The sequence below is a fragment of the Cygnus olor genome, chromosome 25 (genome assembly GCF_009769625.2).
Source record: "Cygnus olor isolate bCygOlo1 chromosome 25, bCygOlo1.pri.v2, whole genome shotgun sequence".
Taxonomy (NCBI): Eukaryota; Metazoa; Chordata; class Aves; order Anseriformes; family Anatidae; genus Cygnus; species Cygnus olor.
Window position 1 is genome coordinate 4,807,025 of NC_049193.1, and position 21,750 is coordinate 4,828,774.

At 51.7% G+C, this 21,750-nt stretch overlaps 3 protein-coding genes and 1 gene segment (V, D, J or C); 2 read left to right on the top strand and 2 right to left on the bottom strand.

Moving 5' to 3' along the window:
- The window catches only part of LOC121059509 (feather keratin Cos1-2-like), a 33,115-nt gene extending 12,223 nt beyond the window's left edge, over positions 1–20,892 (top strand). The window contains exon 4 of the mRNA XM_040536397.1: positions 20,840–20,892. The gene's annotated coding sequence lies outside the window, so the exon portion shown is untranslated. The remainder of the gene's footprint in view (positions 1–20,839) is intronic.
- Positions 221–5,650, bottom strand: LOC121059541. The segment is given in 3 exon segments: positions 221–2,016; positions 2,803–2,874; positions 5,590–5,650. Coding segments are annotated over 2 exon segments (375 nt in total).
- LOC121059544 (feather keratin Cos1-1/Cos1-3/Cos2-1-like) lies at positions 15,268–16,450 on the top strand. The gene is made up of 2 exons (XM_040536417.1): positions 15,268–15,289; positions 15,677–16,450. Exon 2 carries the CDS (start codon positions 15,697–15,699, stop codon positions 16,000–16,002), a length of 306 nt encoding a protein of 101 aa, XP_040392351.1. The 5' UTR covers positions 15,268–15,289; positions 15,677–15,696; the 3' UTR covers positions 16,003–16,450.
- Positions 18,323–19,575, bottom strand: LOC121059510 (feather keratin Cos1-2-like). 2 transcript variants are annotated; one of them, XR_005814574.1, is made up of 3 exons: positions 19,477–19,575; positions 18,499–19,108; positions 18,323–18,404 (listed from the first exon to the last, which is right to left on the bottom strand). XR_005814574.1 is itself a non-coding variant. In XM_040536398.1 (2 exons), exons 1-2 carry the CDS (start codon positions 19,573–19,575, stop codon positions 18,773–18,775), a joined length of 435 nt encoding a protein of 144 aa, XP_040392332.1. In that variant the 3' UTR covers positions 18,323–18,772. The 2 variants fall into 2 exon arrangements, 1 of the variants encoding a protein (XP_040392332.1); XM_040536398.1 differs by having other exon boundaries at positions 18,323–19,108.
- Positions 20,893–21,750: the final 858 nt, after the last annotated feature.

Genomic DNA, 21,750 nt, shown 5'->3' on the forward strand with positions numbered 1-21,750 from the left:
CATGGGCAGCATACCAGGGCATGAAGAACAGGTACAGCTACCGTGAGGAGCCCTATCACCCTTCAGCACAGTACATGGCCCAGCTGTTGCCAATGTGCGTAGAGATGAGGGGATCCACAAGTTCGTAGTCCTGCCAGATATAGCAGGCCACACACTGGAGCCCGCAGTCCCTGTGAACCCAGCTCCTTTTTACATGAAGGCAGGCCCAGGACAGGGACTGGTGCCCAAACACTCATGGCTGTTCGGTCTTGCTTTCTTTCCCCAAGCATGGATCAGCTTTCATCAGGCCAAGAAACTCAAAGGCCCCATAGGTGCCACAACCACACTGTGCTCCAGAAAAGACATTCTGTGAGTGCAAAAATCCCAGGCACCACTGAGACATAGCAGTGAGAATGGGACCTGACTGTGCACTCAGCAGGCTCTGTGTACAGGCTCTGAACGGCACAGGGCATGCACCAGCCCAACCACAGGGCACATGCTTCTCCTGAGCACTAAGCTACTCTGTCTTTGTGAGGATGAAGTTGCCCTTGTGCTCCATGCAGCACCTCTGCTCCCCACACCCAGGCCAGGGCCTTCCCACATCTGCACACCTCGGAGCCCTGTGGTGCTTTGCTTTCACACAGACTGTTCACGCTGCCAGTGCCACAGGAACAGGATGGAGGATGGGGTTATTGGTCCACGGGGTGAGGATGGGGGAACCTCTCCTCAGGCCTCGACCAAGGCTGAGTCTTGCGCTGCCTTCCCTGAGAGCACAGAGGAGAAGAGAGCTCATGGATGCCACCTGCTGGGAGCTGCCTGGGCTGAACTTTTCTTCCTCTGGGTTGCTTTGCTTCTTGCTCTTGCAAGCAGACAGAAGAGTTTCATTGAGTCTGAGGACATCAAAACACCACATTCAGCATGGTTTGTGAGACAGAGGAGGCTTCATCAGCACAGCCATGTTTCTCCTGCCCGGTCTCAGCATTTGCAGCCTGCAGGACACCTGGCTTGTCCCAGACATGCAATCCCCCACTACTGTGGGAGATGGTTGCTACGATACTGCTCCCTGTGCAGGAGATGTGGATGATAGATTTCCCCAGCTCCCCTGAGGAGACGTCAATGAACTCAGTGGGCTGTAGGTCTTCATTTATCTCTTGCTCTAATCGCTTACTGTGATGAACATGGAGAGCTCTTGGGCCTTTGGCACTAAGGGCTGCTCTGTTTGTTCTGTCCCTTAGGCACAGGCTTTGGACATGAACTGGCTGAAGGTCTGGAGATAACCTGGTGGCTGGGACGCAAATCCAGTTCATTTACTGACTCATTGAAGAGAGAAAAGAACCCTGCAAATCTCTGTCAGAACGTCTACTAGGGGTCTCTGGGCTGGGCTAGCTAGGACTTGAGGTAAGCTGCTTTATCATGCACTGGCAGGAATTTATTCACCCTGGTCCTGAAGGTCTGAGAGCAACCACTGTGTAAGTCCTGGTTCCCAGCAGACTGCTCTACTCTGGGAGCCCAGGAAGGGAGAAAAACTGAGGTCCAGGTCAGGCAGTCAGGGTCAGCACTCTCTGCACAGCCACAGACACCAGCCCCTTTGGGAAAGAGAATATGGCTGGCAGATATTGGGGTGAACAGGGGAAGAGCGCTGCCAGGGGAGAACTGAGGGCCCCACCCCAGAGCTCTGCCTTGCACAGACACATCCCCTCCCTTCTCAGGGTTATTGCTCAACCAGGGTACCTCTCTGCACCAGGGTGTCACGCACAGCACAGAGGTACAAGGCGCTGTCAGAGAGCTCAACTTCTTTCAGCTGCAGAACACTGTATTTCCTCATGATGTTCAGCTCTGTGGTGAAACGGACGCTCTGCTTGGTGCCTGCTATTGCTTGATTTGAAATTAGCTGAGGGCCTTGGCCCTTCTTCTGCTGGTACCAGAGCAAACCATAAAAGCTGGAGCTCTGGTACGTGCAAGTGGTCTGGAAGATGTTTCTCTGCTCCACGGTGACTTGTCCTTCTTGCTGGGTGACAGACACCTGACCCATGGTTTCTGGAAGAAAGAGAAGGTCAGCAGCTCTGTGGGGAAATCTCCAGGCAGGCAAACAGGAGTTGATTCAGACCTGTGGGGGATAAGGCTCCTGTCCTTTGCTGGGCTGAAGGGTCCTGAGGCCCAGACACATCAAGGTGGTTTGGGGGCAGAGTTCAGAGCTCCCTGGCCAGAGTGGACCCTGAGGAGGGCTGTGCTGTGTGCCTGTTCCTCCTGCCTGCTCTCCTTCTGCCCAGAGGACCAGGGCACTGCCTGTCGCCCACATACACAACACCCTCCAGCCATTTGAGGTGCTCATGCAGCTACTGGGAAAAGGTTCAACCTGCTTCCCCATCCCTGTCATCTCAGGGGGTTCTGAGGCCAATCAGTATACACAGGCTGAGCTGAGTCTTGGCAGGAGGGAGCCCTGACTGTGCAGACAAGCAGGAGGACATTGGAGGCCACAGCAGGAACATGTCAGGCAGAAGACAGACTGGACACCCTGGTAACGTCCATGGGAGGAGAGCTTAATTGTCCCTATACCCACTTGGACAGGATCTTGCTTATTTCTGTAGTAAAGGGAGAAATGTGGGACTGCAGAGGTGGCTGCAATCTCCTCTGGTGACAGTAGGTGGACCAGAACAGAGAAGCAGAGAGAGATGCATTGAAAGGACAAAAAAAGCAGGAAGAGACAACTTTTGCCAGCGTTTCCCTGTGATTCAAGAGTTGTTCCCCGCAAAAACGTTGTCAGGTTGATGAGGGCTTCCTGGGGAAAGAAGATTTATGCCTTGATTAAAAGCCAGCACTTACCCAGCAGTTGCCCCAGGAAGGCAGTGAGGACGAGATACCCGCGGTACATGCTGAGACCGACCCTCCTGTTTGCTGAGGGAGAGAGGGTCAGAAAAGCACCTCCCAGCCCCAAAAGAACAGAGCTGCCGGAAATGACTCTGCTGGGGGAACAAAGGGAGATGCAGCGATGAGAAATGATCTGTTCTGACTGTGCCCAAAATGCTCTTTGGAGTTTCTCCCTCCTCCAGCAGGAGCAACCACTGAAGATTTTCACAATGAGTGGCCCTGGGAGCTGTGGGGGCCACATCATGGGAAGGGGCTGCTCTCGTCTCCTTTCCCAGAGGGGTCCTCACCTCCCCAGCTAGAACTGCCTTCTCTTCTCTACACACCCTGCTTGGCCATGGCAGATGTCAGGGCAGTCTTCCCCACTGAGCTTGCGGCATCTTTCTCTGGGGACCTCAGCTTCATGGGGATGTTCCTATTTCCCCTGAGAGCAGAAGACAACCCAAGTTCTCTCCCACATCCCCAGAAAGAAAGGAGGAACCATGCTATGCAGCAGCTAAGGGTTTCTGGCTATGTCCTGTTCTGGTGGGATAACGTAGCTTTGGCAAGAGGAATGGGGCTTCAGTGTGGTGTGGGATGCCGCAAGCCCAGATGGGACAAGGACAACCTATTATGTAGGGCAAGGGGTGGGGAGTCAGCAGGGAAAAGGATGTGGGATCAGTGGGTCTCCTGCACTCACACTGATGGGCCACAGGGGGCACCCATCCAGGGCTATGTCCATGGCAGTCTTTGCTCCCCTGGTGCTTGGCCCCCCTCTATCACCACCACTAACACCTTGTCTGGCTTGGCAATAAGTGGGTCCATCGCACTGTCTTCCCCCACACCTCCCTCAGCACATCTTGAAGGTACAGCACTCAGACACCCACAGGAATGACACTCCAAGCCCTGCAGACCCCAACTGTTCCTTTCAAACCCCCCAGGCAGTGTGAACTTTCTCCCTCACTCCAAAAAAATATGTATCACATAGAGCACTGAATCCACTTTCCTGACTGTTGTGGCTCGAAACAGGAGACTGTTCATGGAGAAGTTTGAGATCTGCATGGCAGCTCACCTGAGTAGCCACAGAGCTCTGCTGTTCTGTACAGTGGGGCTCTTTACAGGGGCTCTGGCCTTGTCCTGTTCTGGTGGGATAATCTGGCGTTTGCAAGAGGAACCTAGCTCCAGTGGGGTGTGGGATGCCACAAGCCCAGAGGGGACAAGGACAACCTCTTCCATAGGGCAAGGGGTGGGGAGTCAACAGGGAAAAGGATGTGTGATCAGTGGGTCACCTCCACACACTCTGATGTGCCACTAGAGGCACCCACTTGTGGTGGTTTTACTCAGGTGGGCAAATGAGCTCCACTACAACCACTCTCTCACTCCTGCTCTTCAAAGGGAAAGGGGGAAAAATACGATGAAAAGGGCTCAAGGGTTAAGATAAGGACAGGGAGATCACTCAGTAATTGCCGTGACAGGCAAAACAGTCTCAGCATATGGAGATTATAGAAATTTATTGCCTATTGCTAACAAGCTGGAGATGTGAGAAACAAAGAAAAACTAAAAACGCCTTCCCCCCATCCACACTCATCCACCTCCTCCCCCTGAGCGACACAGGGGAAAGGGAAAATGGGGACTGCGGTCAGTCAATAACACTTTCACCTCTGTCACTACTTCATGGTCACTCTATTCTTCTGCTCCAAAATGGGGTCCCACCCATGCGATGCTGTCCTTCCCGAACTGATCCTGCGTGGGCTTCCCACAGGCAGCAGCTGTTCAAGAACTGCTCCAATATGGGTCTGTACCACAGGGTTCCATGCATCAGGAGCACACTGCTCCAACATTGGTCTCCCATTGGCAGCAGCTCCTGCCAGGTCACCTTCTCCTGCATGAACTCCTCTCCACAGGCGACAGGTCCAGCCTGGAGTCTACTCCAGCGGGGGTTCTCCACAGGCCACAGCCTCCTTCAGGTCAGATCCACCTGCTCCACTGTGGTCTTCTCCATGGGCTACAGTGTGGAAACCTGCTCCACCATGGTACACCATGGGCTGCAGGCAAACAACCTGCTCCACCATGGTCCTCTCCACAGGCTGCAGGGGATGAGCTCTGAGGGATGAGCTCAGGGATGAGCTCTGGCTCATGGAGCACCTACTGCCCTCCTTCTTCACTGTCTGCAGGGGCTGTTTTTCACTCCTCACTCTCCCAGCTGCTGTTGTGTAACAGTTTTTTTTTTCTTTCTATTTTTTACATCTGCTGTCACAGAGGCAAACAACATCACTTATTGGCTTGGCTTTGGGCAGCGGCTGGTCGCTTTGGAGCAGGCTGAACCTGGCCCTTATCTAACATGGGGCAGCTTCTGGACTCTACTAACAGAAGCCATCCATGCAGCCCCCCGCTACCAAAACCTTGCCACATAAACCCCCCTACACTACCCAAGGCCACACCCCTGGCAGTCTTTGCTTCCCTGATGCTTTGGCCCCATCTATCACCGTCCCTAACACCTTGTCTGGCTTGGCTGCACCCAGCTCCATCTTGCTCCCACACCTCCCTCAGCACATCGTAAAGGTGGAGGACTCAAATACCCAAAGGAATGGCACGCTAAGCCCTGCAGACCCCAACTGTTCCTTTCAAACCCTCCAAGCAGTGTGAACATTTTCTCTCTCTCCAAAAATGTGTACTGCATGGAGCAGTGAATCCACTTTCCTGCCTGTTGTGGCCTGAAACAGAAGATTGTTCATGGAGAAGTTTGGGATCTGCATGGCAGCTCACCTGAGTAGGCACAGAGCTCTGCTGTGCCATACAGAGCTGTGCTGTACACATCCTTTGGCAGGTGGCAAGGAGCTTGTGGCGAGTCTGTAGGAGTGAAGCAGGATGTTGTCATATAAACAGACCTTGGCTCAACAGCAGCATTGATGAATAGAGTTGTTCATTTCTGAGAAAAATCACACAAAATCCCAGAAGAGCTCCAAAGATGACAATGCCAGTGAATCTCAGCATGAGCAGGATGTGCAGTGTGTGCCTTTGTGGGAAACCACTGGGTACCCTGACTTGTGCAATTCTGAAATAAACAATCTCTCGACCATTTGTGTAGTTTGGCTCATTGCACACCAGGTAACAAATCTGGACATCTTACCTGGTTGTGTCCCCTCCCACCTTCATCTGCACCTCCAGCCTCATTGGTGAGATGGTGGCATGAGAAATTGAAAATCCCTCGACTTAATGTAAGCACTGTTCTGCAACAGCTAAAACATCTGTATCTTTGGCTGCTAATTCCCTTTTCAACCTTCTGTTTTCTTCCTCTAAACTTCCAGCCCATTCCTTCTCAATTTTCCACACTGCAGCTGACAACCAACACCTTCCTTCCTTTTCCCTTTCCTTACCTCACACATCTTTCCATGTATTAAGTTAATTCCCTGCAGCATTTGGCTGGTGGCTTATTGACCTTAGCCTTTCCTGCTTTGGATATTGCCATCCATTTCCAAGAAAACTCTTTCACAGTGTGGCCCATTTATCAAGGGAAGCATTCATTATTCTAACACAATGATCCTGCTAACTACTCACAATTCTGTCACCCAACACTACAGAACACAGGCAGGTTCTTTTGGGATCCTTGGCAGAATGAGGAGTGGTCAGAGGTTGTGGTTATAGTTAGAAATTTATTATTACATAAAAAACAAACAAACAAACAAACAAACACAAAAAACAGCATAGCTTATCTACAGTTTCTAGTGCTTAGCATAGACTAGAGTTGCACTAAATTTTTAGAAGGCTCAGTTACACAAGTTTTTAGTCACCAGGACAGACCCTCTGCAGATCACCAATCACCATGTGATAAACTCACAGCCTGGAAACAGGCTTTACATAAAGGAACACCAGTTGCTCACTCAGTCCTCACAGGAAAAAGACAATGGTGGAGGCATCCCTGGCCAGCAAGGATCACAAGCTTTACCATCCAGCAGCAGTCCTGGACTAAGTCCCACTTAAGTCTTGCTGCTGCCTGATTTTATAGACAGGGCGTGCTGTGCTGTTAACCTTCCCTGCTCTCAGACAGGTGTCACCATCTCCTGGCAAACCAGAACCTGGGTATTGATAACACTGATGGGTTTAATCCCACTGTCAATAGCTGCTCCCCACACCCTCTTGGTGACTCAGCACTGGGGGCTTGATAACACTGGTGCCCTTTCTCACAACAACAGTGGGTGTCTCCATGCACTGGGGCCACTGAGCAGGAGAGACAAGGGGGCAGGGGTGCGCATTAACAGCCCCCTTCCACATTATGGATATTTGCCTTACTGTTGGTTATGCTAACCACACTGCCAGGCATCAGGAGCAGGGGCTGCCACTCACACCGGGCTCACCACAAGCCCCACGTGTCCTTGCTGGGCAGGCTCAGCTCAGAGCTCCATGGAAGCACTGGTGATAGGGAGTTGCTCCTCACAGCACCCGCGCCTTCCTGTATAAAGCTGCATGCTGCAGGCACCAGTGTGGGCTCAGTGCACACAGGTAGACAGCGCTGTCCTGGAGCTTGGCATCTTGCACGTGGAGAAGCACCTGGGAGTTCTCCATGGAGAGCACAGAGGAGATCCTCCCAGAATGCACATGAGGCTTGAACTTGCTCACCTGCAGCAAGAACTGAGGGGACTGGGTCAGGCGCTGCTGATACCAGAAGATGTAGGGAAGAGAGCTGCTGGTGGAGAAATTGCAATGCAGAGTTGCATTGTGTCCCACCTGGATGGCAGTTTCTTGTGAAAACTGCAGCACGGTGTCCTTCTATATATGACCTGCAAAGCCAGAACAGCATCTCAGCACTGCTTGAAGGTCTATCTGTTCTCCCTCTCTCTCTCCTGTGTCTCTCATTTCACCAACTTGCTCACTGTCTCCACTCTCCATCTCCCTTTTCACGGGCTGTGAAATGCTGAGCTAAGTACACATGCACTCTTCTTTCTGCAGATGCTATTCAATTCCCATACCTAAGTCTGTCAGCTTACCTGCTTTTTAGCAGTGTCTCACCAGGCTTTGAATCTATCTGTTCTCTCTGTCCCTCAGCTCTAGTAACAGTTTGTCTCTCTTCCTGCATGCAGCACAAGAGATGAGCCATTCCTGCCCTACCTCACTTCATCATTTCTTATTGCAAAATTTACTCCATACTTCACACAATGTGATGTGTCCTTGCTTTGTCCTCATGTAGCATCTCTGTTCTTGCATGGACTTAGCCTTCTTTCCATGTCTACTGAGGATTACATTCATGCTGATGGCATTTTCTCCAGCACATCTAGGAGGGCACAAGCTCCTATCTACCATTCTGATCTGTTCCCTAGCAGCAAGCTCTCTTTAACCATACATACCTATGAACAATGCATGTAAGAATGCTAGGCATCTGCAAAGGAAACGTGCAGATGCCCATTCATCCCTGTACACTCGTTGCCCCTGACATCTCCCAGACTGATTCCTGTATCTGTCTGCAGCCCCTGCTCTCCCTACAGAAAACACTTGCAGTTCTTCCAGGGAGGCAGGACTCCAATTTCCCCCCTCCAGAAATGAGGGGATGCCATCTTGCCCCTGGCTTGCCCTCCTGAATGTCACATCTCACCAAAGTCTGACAGTGCCATCAAGGCTGCCAGAAAAAGCAGGACCATGTCACGCTCTCGCCTTCACAGGGTGCCCACGGAGTGCCTGGAAAGAGGGAGCTCAAGCTTGCGAGTTCACTTCCCCTTCTGCCAGCTCAAAGCAGCCTCTGAACCTCAGCACAGAGGGTGGAGCAAAGCTCTCCCCGTGCTGCTCCTTGGGGCACATCTCTGCCACAGCAAGGCTCTCAAGAGAGGGATGGACCAGTGGTTAAAGCAGTCAGAAAGGAATCCAGCCAATCTTTGCTGTGCCCCAGGTTCCCCATTGCCAGTCACAGGTTTTCCAGCACCGTGAGCTTCACACTTGTGCCGTTAGCTCACAGCTGCAGGCCTGTGAAGGCTGGGACATTTCACTTGGTCAGCGGTAAGGCAAAAGGACACCAACACGACCACTGCGTGCTTCCCTCTTTTTGCCCCTTCTGGCAGGTGGGCAGCCCCAGCAAGGGGCAAGTGTCCCCAGTGGCCTCCCCCTGCCATCCTGAACCCGGCCAGACACAGAGGCCTGCATCCACCTCTGCTGTCAATGGAGAAGGGATGACTTCTGCTGCCCTTGTCCTCTTCTTCCCTAGGGGCTGTCTGGATGGAGGTAGGACCAGGCACAGACAAAGGCACCTAGACCCAGGTGCCCAACTTTCTCTGCCCATCTGGTTATCCTTCACCTCTTCCCTGGGCAAGGGGGAAGGCTCTGCGAGGAAACATCTCCATTGACAGTGCCTGCTGCAGAAAGCCCTCGCCACCCCCCCACCACCACCACCCCCAGGGAGAGCCACACTGCCACGCTGGCAGAGAAGGACGCCCCACCTCTGCTCAGCAGTCAGCACCTCTGCACACACAGACAGGCGTGAATCCTGCACCATGGGCAGACCTTCAACAGCGCTGACTAGTGCAGCAAACTCCTCAACGACTCAGTCCCTTGGCAAGATCCAAGGTTCCAAAAGGTGTCACTAGAGGCAGTGTCCAGCACAGACATTTGTTGCATTGCCAGGACGTCATCTCAGCGCCAGAGGTGCTGCATTTGGGCTTGGGACAAAGCCTGTACAACAAGCTCCTGAAACGTGACCTCTGCAGAAAACGGAGGAAACCCAACGTGGCTGTTCCGATGCTCCCCCGGGCCCGTGCCGTTTAACTCCAGGCCCTGCAAGGGGACTTCCAAGCACCGGCAGCGCCCCCACGTGGCTCCGGCTGTGGCTGTGCCCCCGCCTCGCCCCCACCCACCCCGGACCACCCCCTGACCCCCCTCAGCTCCGCAGGCTGTTGGCTGCCTCTGCTGCAAGGGCGCGCTGCTGGCTCGTGTGTGGCTGAGTGCCTCCAACACCCCACAGCCTTTCCTGCGGGTCTGCTTCCTTGGCAGCCAGCTCCCACCCTGCATTACTCTGGGGGTGCTTCCTGCCCAAGAGGAAAATCCTTTTCTTTGCTCCTTTGCACCATCATGAGGTCCTGGTCAGCCCCTTTCTCTAGCCTGCCCATGTTCTCTGAAGCCAAAGAAACAGCTCCACAGAGACCAGCCCTGCAGAGAGGGATCTTTTTTTTTTATTATTATTTTATTTATTTTTTTTTATTGATAGCAAGCTGAATATGAACCAGCAGTGTGCACTGGCAGCCAGAAGGGCCAATCGCTAGTCGGTCAAGGGACTTGATTGTCCTGCTGTACTCTGCACTGGTGCGGCTTCACCTCGAGTACTATGTGCAGTTCTGGGCACCACAGCACACAGCACAAAAAGGATGTGAAACTATTGGAGAGTGTCCAGCGAAGGGATACTTAGATGGTGAAGGACCTAGAAGGGAAGACGTATGAGGAGCGGCTGAGGTCATTTGGCCTGTTCAGCCTGGAAAAGAGGAGGCTGAGGGGAGACCTCATTGTGGCCTACAGCTTCCTCACAAGGGGGAGTGGAGGGGCAGGCACCGATCTATTCTCTCTGGTGACCAGCAATAGGACCTGAGGGAATGGAGTCAAGCTGTGACAGGGGAGGTTCAGGTTGGATATCAGGAAGAGGTTCTTCACTGAGAAGGTGTTCGCGCACTGGAACAGGCTCCCCAGGGACGCAGTCACAGCACCAAGCCTGTCAGAGTTTAAGAAGCATTTGGACCATGCTCTCAGTCATATGGTCTGAAGTTTTGGGTAGACCTGTGTAGAGCCCAGAGTTGGACTTGATGATCCTTATGGGTTCCTTCCAACTCAGGATATTTTACGATTCTATAAGCCCTGTCATGACCTATGCTGTCACCACCTGTGTGCCCCGGTTGGGGGCCATGCACAAACTGGTCATGGGTGCCCTCTTCTGACTGGTTGTGGCCTTAATGAAAGCATTCAGCAGGACTGGATATCTCTGGCATTGCTAGCTGCTGCTCAGGCAGAAGGTGCCCTCCATACCAAAGCTGCTGGCCCAGGGCCCGTGGGAAGGGCTCACAGAAACATGGTGCTTGATGGACAGCCACACTGAGGCACTCCAAATAGTGTTACCCTGAATTAAACCAAAGATCCAAACTGTCCTGATATAGTCCTTTTCGGGGCCTGACATTGACAGTAGCAGAGGGTGATCGTTGCAGTGTGAGGAAAAGGAATGCTCAGGAGAGAGGAGCTGAGTTTCAGTGCCTCTTCCCTCGTGTCCTGGTTTCAGCTAGGATAGAGTTAATGTTCCTCCTAGTAGCTGGTAGTGTGCTGTGTTTGGGATTTAGGATAATAATGTGGATACCATGCTGATGTTTTAATTGTTTCAGAGCAGTGCTTACACTAAGCCAAGGACTTTTCAGCTTCTCACACTGTCCTGCCAGTGGGCAGCCTGGGGGTGCAGCAGGAGCTGGGAGGGGACAGAACCAGGACAGCTGATCCAAACTGGCCAAATGGATATTCTGTACCATAGGACATCATGCTGAGCAATTAATGTGGGGTGGCTGGCCAGGGAGCGGGGACCGCTGTTCAGGGATAGGCTGGACATCAGTCATCGGGTGGTGAGCAATTGCACACCACATCACTTGTTTTGTACACATTATTAGCAGTAGTACTATTATCATTATTATTATTATTATTATTTTCCTTTCTTTTCTGTCCTAATAAACTGTCTTTATCTCAACCAACAAGCTTTCACTTTTTTTTTCGATTCTCTCCCCCATCCCACAGAGGGGGGCAGGAGGGTGAGCGAGCTGCTGTGTGGTGCTTAGCTGCTGGCCGGGTTAAACCACAACACCTGGACAGATCTCTGCCAGGCTGGTGCCTTCTCCATCCAGCTGCACTCAGGCTCCTTCTGACCCTGGGAACCTGCTCCTCTGCAGGGCTCATGCACACAGCAGGGGACAGTGCTGCCACTGTGCACATTCCCTTCGTGATGAGGGGCAAACAAGGACACACACACGCTCATCTATACCTTCATGGAGTCATGCACACAAATCTGTGCATCCACATGCGTTCACACAAAGCCAGCTGCACACAGGTTGTCAAAAGACAAGAACAGATGCGTGAACACAAGCAACCAGACACTCAGGTGAGTACACAAAGTGAGCTTACGAGGAGAGATGCTATGGTGGAACTTGTTCTCACAGCAACTGGGGCTGATAGCATCTAAATCTCAAGGGCAGCCTTGGCTGCAGTGACCATGAAATGGTGGCATTTAGGATCCTGAGCACAGCGAGGAGGGAGCACAGGAAGCTCGCTGCACTGGACTTTGGGAGAGCAGACTTTGTCCTTCTCGCGGATCTCCTTGGTAGAGTACCATGATACAAAGCCCTGGAGGGAACAGAGGCCTAAGAAAGCTGGTTAATATTCAAGGATCACCTCCTCCAAGCTCAGGAGTGATGCATCCCAACAAAGAGGGAGTCAGGCAAAATGCCAGCAAGCCTGCATGGATGAACAAGGAGCAACTGGTAAACTCTATGAGAAAAAGGAGGCCTACAGAGGGTGAAATCTAGGACAGATGGCCCGGGAGGAGCACAGAAAAATCATCAGAGCAGCCAGGGATCAGGTTAGGAAAGCTAAAAGCCCTATTAGAATTTAATTTGGCCAGGGACATCAAGGGCAACAAGAAAGGCTTCTATAGGTACACCATTGTTAAAAGGAACAGTAGGGAAATTGTGGGCCCTCTCCGGAAGGAAATGGAAAACCTGGTTACTCAGGATGTGGTGAAGTCTGAGTTACCCAATGACTTTTTTGCTTCAGCCCTCACCAGCAAGAGCTCTAGCCACCTAGCCCAAGTCCCAGAAGGCAAAGGCAAGGACTAGGAGAATGAAGAACCACTCTCCGTACGGGAAGATCAGGTTCAAGACCAGCTGAGGAACGTGAAGGTGCACAAGTCCATGGGATCTGATGAGATGCATCTGTGGGTCCTAAGGGAAGTGATGGATGATGTTGCCAAGCTACTGTGCATCCTAATTGAGAAGACAAAGGGAACTACATGCCAGCCAGCCTCACCTCTGTGACCCGCAAGGTCATGGAGCAGATCCTCCTGGAAACTATGCTCAGGCACACAGAAAATAAGGAGGTGATTGGTGAAAACAAACATGGCTTCACTAGGGGCAGATTTGTACCTGACAAATCTGGTGGTTCTTTTACAATGGTGGATAGGGGAAGAACAATTGACATCATCTACCTGGACTTGTGCCAAGTATTTGACACCATCCAGCACAACATCCTTCTCTCTGAGCTGGGGAGGCATGGATTTGACAGATGGAATGCTTGGCGGGTAAGGAATTAGCTGCATGGATGCACTCAGACCATGCAGCTAGTGGACCCTTGGTATCCCTCAAGGGTCTGTACCGGGACTGGTATTAGTTAATATCTTTCTTGGGGACATGGAGTGTGGCACTGAGTGGCACTCAGAAAGTTTGTTGATGATACCAAGAGGTGCATTTGACACATTAGAGGGAAGGGATTCCATTCATGGAGACCTAGACAGGCTTGAGAAGTGGGCCCATGCGAGTCTCATGAGGTTCAACAAGGCCAAGTGCAAGGTCCTTCATGTGGATTAGGGCAATCCCAATCACAAATACAGACTGGGCTGAGAATGGGTTGAGAGGAGCCCTGAAGAGAAGGTCTTGGTGTAGGTGTTTGATGAAAAACTCAACATGAGCTGGAAAAGTACAGTTACAGCCCAGAAAGCTAACCGTAATCTCAGCTGCATTGAAAGAGGCGTGAGCAGCAGGTGAAGGGAGGTGATTCTCCCCCTCTACTTTGCTCCAGGAAGACACCAACTGGAGTGCTGCATTCAGCTCTGGGGCCCCCGGCATAAGAAAGACATAAACTTGTTAGAGCAGGTCCAAAGGAAGGCCACAAAGATGATCAGAGGGCTGGAGTACGTCAAGGGGTAATAATTTTAAACTAAAAGAGAGTAGATTTAGATAAGTTAATAGGAAGAAATTGTTTACTATGAGGGTGATGATAGAGAGGGAGAGGTTGCCCAGAGAACTTGTGATTGCCCCATCCCTAGAAATATTCAAGGCCAGTTTAGGTGGGTTTACATGGCAAGGTTTTGTTCGGAGGAGCTGGAAGAGGGTGGATGTGGGGAAGGTGTGGCAGTGAGCACACAGACTCCAATGCAAGTTGCAAGCAAAGGAAAAGAACATTTTATTGTCTCTACATCTGCTCTTCTATATCTGTCCTGAGATAGCACAATACCATGGAAACCTCCTAGTGACAGAATACAGCCTACGAGCACTTTGTTATTTTCTCACTGCCCAAGGTTAAGCAATCTCATGTTAGCGCTTATATTACAAAAACAACCTTTTGGTGTTCCCTACTTCCTCCTAATCATCACGTTCCCAGGGCTTTCTGCTGACCAAAGCGATAAGACTTTGGTGGCTATCCAAGTTCGTATACGCCTCTGGCTCAAGAGAAGGTGGTTTTAGTTTTCTTTGTTTCTCACTTCTCTAGCTTGTTAGTAATAGGCAATGCATTTTCTTAATCTCACTATGCTGAGTCTGTTTTGTCCATAACAACAATTTTTGAGTGATTTCCCTGTCCTTATCTCAAACCTTGAGCTCATTTCATTGTATTTTCTCCCCTTTCCCTTTGAGGAGGGCGAGTGAGAGAGCGGCTGTGGTGGTGTTCAGATGCAGAGCTGGGTAACACCACCTCAACCACATTGGATGGGGTTCTGGGTAGTCTATTCCAGTGGAAAGTATTCATGCACATGGCAAGGGGGTTTGATCTAGATGATCTTTAAGGTCCCTTCCAATGAAAGACATTCTATGATTCTGCCATTCTGTGATTCTATGGCATTGTTTATGAACTTACAGACTGCACAGAGAAGGGCAGAGTCAAAAACAGAAAGAATGTTAATTCTGGAGAGCAGTGTAAATGGGGATAGGATCAAAAGCCAGTACAACAAATCACACACTAGGGGATGTAACAAGGGACCATCAGAATGAGTTGAGGAGGAAAGGAATGGGAAGGATGTCAAATGTCTTCATGCATAGGAGCTCTTGGGCATTCTTCTGAGACTTGGTGGAGCTTCCTCCTCAGAATACCACTTCAAACACCCCCAACAATGTCACCTAGACAGACATCACCTGACTACTCGAGACATATACAGCACTTGAGATGAGTATTCTGCCCTCACAGATGCATTCCTGCCCTAGAAATCCTTGAACGTTTCATCCCAGCACTCTAACGAAGCCTTCACTGGGGCATGGCCATGACCTAAAATCTGAAAATGAAAAGGCAGCAGTGCAGGAAACCAACACACAGCCCATATCATTTGTTGGGATGGTTTGCATTCAAGATGAGCTTGTCAGAAAAATTGTTACCTCTTGCAAGGGAGACTCTGGGCCTGTGGCAATGAAGTACCAGTATAAAAGGCAGCTCAGCTCCCTGCTCTCTCATCCAATTCTCTCACTTCGTCTTCCTTGGGAACCAGGTGAGTCTGAAGCCCTCTCTCCTCCTCTTCTGAACTAGAAGGGATCTTGCATCAATAGACATCACGTCCAATGGTGGCTCAGTGCTATGGAGTCCAGTGCCTTGGAGTCCCTTGCCATGGAAGAGGGGTAGATAGAGAAGTTCTGTGTAGAGAGAGGTTGGGAAAGGGGTCTGAGGCAGCTTTTGGTTTATGCACTATGCGAGAGTGTCCCTGGGCCAGGCTGCTCTTTGAAGGGCCCTGTCAGGACAAAGCAATGAAGACCATGTGCCTCCTGGCACAGCCTCCACCTCCACCCTCAGCAGTTGCCTTGGCTCTTTTGTGATGGGGTAAATGGGCTGATTCCTCACCTACCCATGTGCTCTGCTTCCTCTCTGCCCTCTCTCCCAGGTGCATCTCCAGCCCAAGACATGTCCTGCTACAACCAGTGCCTGCCATGCAGGCCCTGTGGCCCAACCCCACTGGCCAGCAGCTGCAATGAGCCCTGCGTCAGGCAGTGCCAGAACTCCACCGTCGTCATTGAGCCCTCTCCTGTAGTGGTGACCCTGCCCGGCCCAATCCTCAGCTCCTTCCCGCAGAACACCGTTGTGGGATCCTCCACCTCTGCTGCCGTTGGCAGCATCCTCAGCTGTGACGGAGTCCCCATCACCTCCGGGTGCTGTGACCTCTTGGGCATTTCCAGCCGCTACTGTGGCAGAAGGTGCCTGCCATGCTAAAGAAGCCAGTGGCCATGGCCTTGGGGTTCTTCCCCCTGGAACTCACAACATTGTGGTGGAGAAAAGAGGAATCTTCGGGCCATTGCTTTCAGAATGACTGACCTTCCTCAGCTACTCTGGCAAACATTGGAAGGAGCCAGACCAAGGTCTACCCTGAGATTTCTGAAAACATGGGCCATGCCTCTCCTTCCATCCCTCCACCTACCTCCTTCTCTCTCTGTTTTCTTTGTGCTCTTCTGCTCCCTTGGGCTGTGGGGCTCCTCAGAGCCAGCCCTCCCACTGCGGGAACAGCAGACACATGCCCTGCATGAACTCCATCATGAACAAGGGACGCTGCCTCTATGTTGGTCTTGGTGATCCCCGCGCTGAGGGGCCTCTGCTTGGAGTGATCTGCTTTTCCTCTGTACACTCATTAAAGATTTCTGCATCCCAGCCTTGGCTGTAGATTTTTCTTCCCTCCGTGTATGCCCACCTGAGCTGCCCAGGGAGGATGGCTTTGCCCTCAGTGGGTATAAGATGGGTGTTTATGGAGCCCCTTCTGCACTCCCAGAAGAATGGCAATTTGCGACAGGGGAGGGGAGGGGAGGGGAGGGGAGTAATCACAGCACTGGAGAAGATGGATGCTATTTTGTTCAGGGAGATGTTGGCAATGGATGGGTATAGAGGAGGGAGCATGGCCCGAGGCACAACACAACCACAGCCAAGTGAGAGTGAGCAGACAGTGTCTTGTGTCTTCTCACATGTCTACTTCCAGAGGGCAACAAGGAACACCCTACAGGAGCTCAAAGAGGACAGGAAAACTGGTGGTGCTCTTGTGTTCAGGGAGCACACCAGGCCAGAAGCCCTCAGCAGAGGCCAGCTGCATGACAGGTAGCAAGTCCCAGAAGAAGCTGTCAGTTATAGGGCCAGCACAGGATTATCGAAGGGGGAGTGCCACTTGTGCCAAGGAGGCTAGCGTAAGCTCAGCCCACAGGCCTCCCACCAAATAGGCAGACCTTCCCTCCCATGGCGCTGGAATACCGCAGTGGATGGTAGATGGCCACATCTACCCGGGCCATGAGCTTGAAGAGGAGATCCCAGTTTAGGCCCACCAGGAGAGGAAAAGGAGCCAGACCACACAGCTAGAGAACAAAATTATCCTCGCTGCACAGAAGGCATCTAAAAGCATAAGAGGCATCCTGAGGAAGACATGGCACATGTCAGTGAAGGGGAAGTTGCCAAAGACAAACTACATGGGAGAGTGCAAGTGCTGGTGGGGCATCACCATTACAAGTGTATTCCCAGTCTGGATTAAGAGGTAGATGTCTGAGAACAGTATGATAGAATCATAGAACCATAGAATATCTTGGGTTGGAAGGGACCTTAAAGATCATCGAGTTCCAGCCCCCCTGCCATGGGCAGGGATGCCACCCGCTAGATCAGGTTGTCCAGGGCAATCTGGTCTTGAACACCTCCACGGACTGGGCATACACACCTTCTCTGCGCATGCTGTTCTAGTGCCTCAACAACCTCTGTGTTGCCTCCTAACATCTAACCTAAATATCCCTTCTTTTAGTTTAAAACCATTCCCCCTAGTCCTATCATTAACTGATGTACTAGAAGTTGCTCCCTGTCTTTTTTATAAGGGCCCTTTAAGTATTAAAAATCTGCAATCAGGTCTCTCTGGAGCCTTCTCTTCTGCAGACTGAACATCCCCATCTCTCTCAGACTTTCTTTGTAGGAGAGGTGCTCCAGCCCTCCAATCGTTTTATGGCTCTCCTCAGGACCTACTCTAACAGGTCCACATTCTTCTTTTGCTGGGGACCCCAGACCCGGCTGCAGCACTCCAAGTGGGACCTCACAAGGTCATAGCAGAGGGGGACAATCACCTCCATCGACCTGCTGGCCACTCCTCTTGATACAGCCCAGGATGCAGTTGCCATTCTGGGTTACAAGTGCGTGCTGATGGCTCATGTTGCACTTCTTGTCCATCAGAACCCCCAAAAGTCCATCTCTGCAGGGCTGCTCTCAATGAGTTCACCCATTCTGTGCCCGTGCCTGGGATTGCCCCAAGCCACGTGCAGCACCTTGCAGTTGGACTTCTTGTACCTCATGTGGTTCACATGGACCCACTTCTCAAGCTTCTCCAGGTCCCTTGGGATGGTATCCCTTCCTTCTGCTGTACCAACTGCATTGCTCAGCTTCATGTCATAAAAAGACGTGAAACAGAACCAGTCTGTAGGCAGACACCTGAAGGACACCAAAATTCCCACCAAAGCAACAGCTTTCTCCGTTGGCCATCTCTTTGCAGATGGAAAGACCAGACAGGGACTCACTCAGGGATGCTGCAAATGTTTATTGAATCTCAGGAGGGAAAAGAAGTGACTACAAGAAGAGGCCCTGAGAGTGGAGATCAGCAAGAGCTGCCAAAATCTGTTCAGATTTTCCTCTGGCAGACTTGCCACAGGGTATCCATCTAACTGGACCCACAAGTGGAGAGAGGCTTGCAGGTCACACCAGGTTGGTTTCTGGGGGCCTCACAGAGAGCTTGGACGGGAGCAGAGGGCAAAAAGGAAAAGAGAGAAAAGGAGTGAGTGAGTGGAAAAGAAAAAAGGTAGACATTGGCCATGTTGACAGAGAAACCAGGCTGGCCCCTTCCTGTCTGTCTTTACAGGACAAGTCAGAGATGGTCAGCTCCTCTTAAAACAGGAGCACGAAGTTCTGTTGTTCTTCTGTCCAGCAGCATGTTCTGAGTTCCTGAGGTCCTGGTCTGGGGCACTGTCTGGCATCTTTAGCAGGGGCGGCACCTGCTGCCACAGTAGCGGCTGGCAATACAGGAGAGGTCACAGCACCCGGAGTTGATGGGGACTCCGTCACAGCTGAGGATGCTGCCAACAGCAGCGGAGGTGGAGGATCCCACAACGGTGTTCTGTGGGAAGGAGCTGAGGATGGGGCCGGGCAGGGTCACCACTACGGGAGAGGGCTGGATGACGATGGTGGAGTTCTGGCACTGCCTGACGCAGGGCTCGTTGCAGCTGCTGGCCAGTGGAGTCGGGCCACAGGGCTGGCACGGCAGGCAGGGCTGGCACTGGTCGTAGCAGGACATGTCTCGGGGCAGGAGGTTCACCTGGGAGAGAGGGCAGGGAGGAAGCTTAACATGGGGATGCATGAGGAGCAGCCTGTCACCACACCCTAAAAGAACCAAGGCACAGGCCATGCTGAGAGCTGGAGGCTGTGCAGGGATGTGTGAAGGCTTCTTGGCCTCATCCTGCCAGAGCCCAAAAGGAGACACCGGAGACTATCTGCCTACAGACTAGGCCCTAGTCCAGAAGCAATCTCAATGCACACCCAGCATCCCTCTGTGAGAAACCTGCTTCCCTCCTCCGCAACCAGAAGCCCCAAAAATTGGCACAGAACAGAGCTGATTGTAGCTGAGAAGTCCATGGAGATGAGACCTGGGATAATGAGGAGGACAAGAAGGGGCTTCACACTCACCTGGTTCCTAAGGAGGAGAAGGCCAGAGAAGTGGATGAGGGAGCATGGAGCTGGGCTGGCTTTTATAGTGGGCCTTAGCTTCCCCATGTCCAGAGACATCCCTTGAAGCAGTGATTATTTCCTGACAAGCTCCACTTGGATGCAAAACATCCCAGCTAATGATATGGGCTGTGTATTTCCTTCCTGTGATGATGTTTTTCATTTCCTGCTTATGCTGTTTCCAGTTATGTCACCTTTTGAGTGGCAGGTAGGGAGGCCCAAGTATTCCCAGGCAACACAGACACAGACACAGACACAGACACAGATTTCTAGGTTGGAAGAGACCTCAAGATCATCGAGTCCAACCTCCGACCTAACACTAAGCACTCCACTAAACCATATCGCTAAGTCAGTGTGGGCAGTGTGACACAAGTCAGTGTGGGCAGAAGACTCAGCTCACATGCTGGAAGAGTCCAATAAAGGCAAATGATGTCAGCCTGGGTGACTCCTTAGGGGCTTTTTGGAGCCCTTTTTGCGATGGGTGTCCTGGCTCCTACCTGTGACCCTAACCCACTTAACGCCGTCCTCAGGGAAAACCTTGCGACACGTTTTGCCTCCTCCTGCTCTGACCCAGGGATGTCTGTATGGGGGGAGAGGTTGTTCAGGGCCCTTTCTGGAACTCAAAAGAAAGGCCCAACAGGAAATTGGCTGTTTTATTTAGAAGGAATAAGAAGAGGAATGTAGACAGTGAGTAATTCTTTCATGTGCAGGTGACCCGGCTTTTGTACAGCATCAGACAGAACTATGTGGATTTTTTCCAAGACACACAGTGCAGATCCTGTCCTTCTTCACGCCCATGCCTTGATGCCTTTCATTTTTGTTTTAAAAAAAAAAATTAAAAAACCATACACCTTCTCCTTATATGATGGAAGCTTATTTCTGACATGACACTGACCAGTGCTCAGTAGGGGCACTCCATCAGATTCCCTTACCGCTGCTACTCAGGCTAACCAAACTGAGTGGTGCAGTGGATAAAACAGAAGGAAGGGATGCCATCGAAAGGGTTCTAGAGAAGCTTTAGAAGTGGGCCCATGTGAATCAAATGCGGTTCAACAAGTCCAACTGCAACTCCACCAGCGTCATCCAGCCCTCTCCTGTGGTGGTGACCCTGCCCGGCCCCATCCTCAGCTCCTTCCCACAGAACACCACTGTGGGATCCTCCACCTCCGCTACCGTTGGCAGCATCCTCAGCTGTGACGGAGTCCCCACCAACTCCGGGTGCTGTGACCTCTCCTGTATTGCCAGCCGCTACTGTGGCAGCAGGTGCCGCCCCTGCTAAAGATGCCAGACAGTGCCCCAGACCAGGACCCCAGGAACTCACAACATGCTGCTGGACAGAAGAACAACAGTACTTCGTGCTCCTGTTTTAAGAGGAGATAACATCAGAAAGAAAAAAAGAGAAATTTAATGAAATATAATAAGGGCAAGTGTAGAGTCCCTCTCTCATGAGAACCATCGCCAGAAACCATCACAACAGGTACCAGCATTACTAGAAAAGGATGTAGGGAAAATGCTTCAGACTCACCAGACTCAAAAGAAAAAGGAGGTTATAGAAGTGGAATAGGATGTCAAGGGGCTTGGCTAGCTTTTCTGGTGATCTTGCACTGTCCCAGCCCCAGAGGTAGCCTCCACGGAAGTGATAATTTTCTAGGGTGCTCATGATGAATGGAAAACGTCCCAGCTAATGACATGGGCCATGGGGTGGTTTTGCCCTCAAACTTGCGTTGGGGAGGGCTTCCAGGTAGGCTTCCTGTGATGGTTCTCATGAGAGAGGGATTGGGAAAGTTGTGACTCAGAGACTGTATGGACTTCGCTGAGGTGGATTTTTCATCTAAGAAAGTGGCAGAAAGCTTTTTCATCCTAGCCACTCATTTTTGGATCGCATCTGGATGAATATATTTTGCTCATGACATGTCCCCGTGCACTGCTTCCTCCCTGCCCTCTCTCCCAGCTGCGCCTCCAGCCCCAAGACCAGTCCTGCCACAACCAGTGGCTCCCATGCTGGTCCTGCAGCCTGACCCCACTGGCCAGCAGGTGCAACGAGCCCTGCGTCAGGCAGTGCCAGAACTCCACCATTGTCATCCAGCCCTCTCTCGTGGTAGTGACCCTGCCAAGCACCATCCTCAGCTCCTTCCCGCAGATCACCGTTGTGGGATCCTCCACCTTCACTGTCGTTGGCAGCATCTACAGTTGTATTGGAGTCCCCATCACCTTCGAGTGCTGTGACCTCTCGGG

Bases quoted from the DNA above. Each gene is read 5' to 3' on its own strand.
- LOC121059510 (XM_040536398.1), bottom strand. From the start codon at position 19,575: ATGTCTCTGGACATGGGGAAGCTAAGGCCCACTATAAAAGCCAGCCCA. The intron at 19,109-19,476 runs GTGAGTGTGAAG...CCTCTCTCCCAG, and splicing joins TTCTCCTCCTTAGGAACCAG to GTGAACCTCCTGCCCCGAGA.
- LOC121059544 (XM_040536417.1), top strand. From the start codon at position 15,697: ATGTCCTGCTACAACCAGTGCCTGCCATGCAGGCCCTGTGGCCCAACC.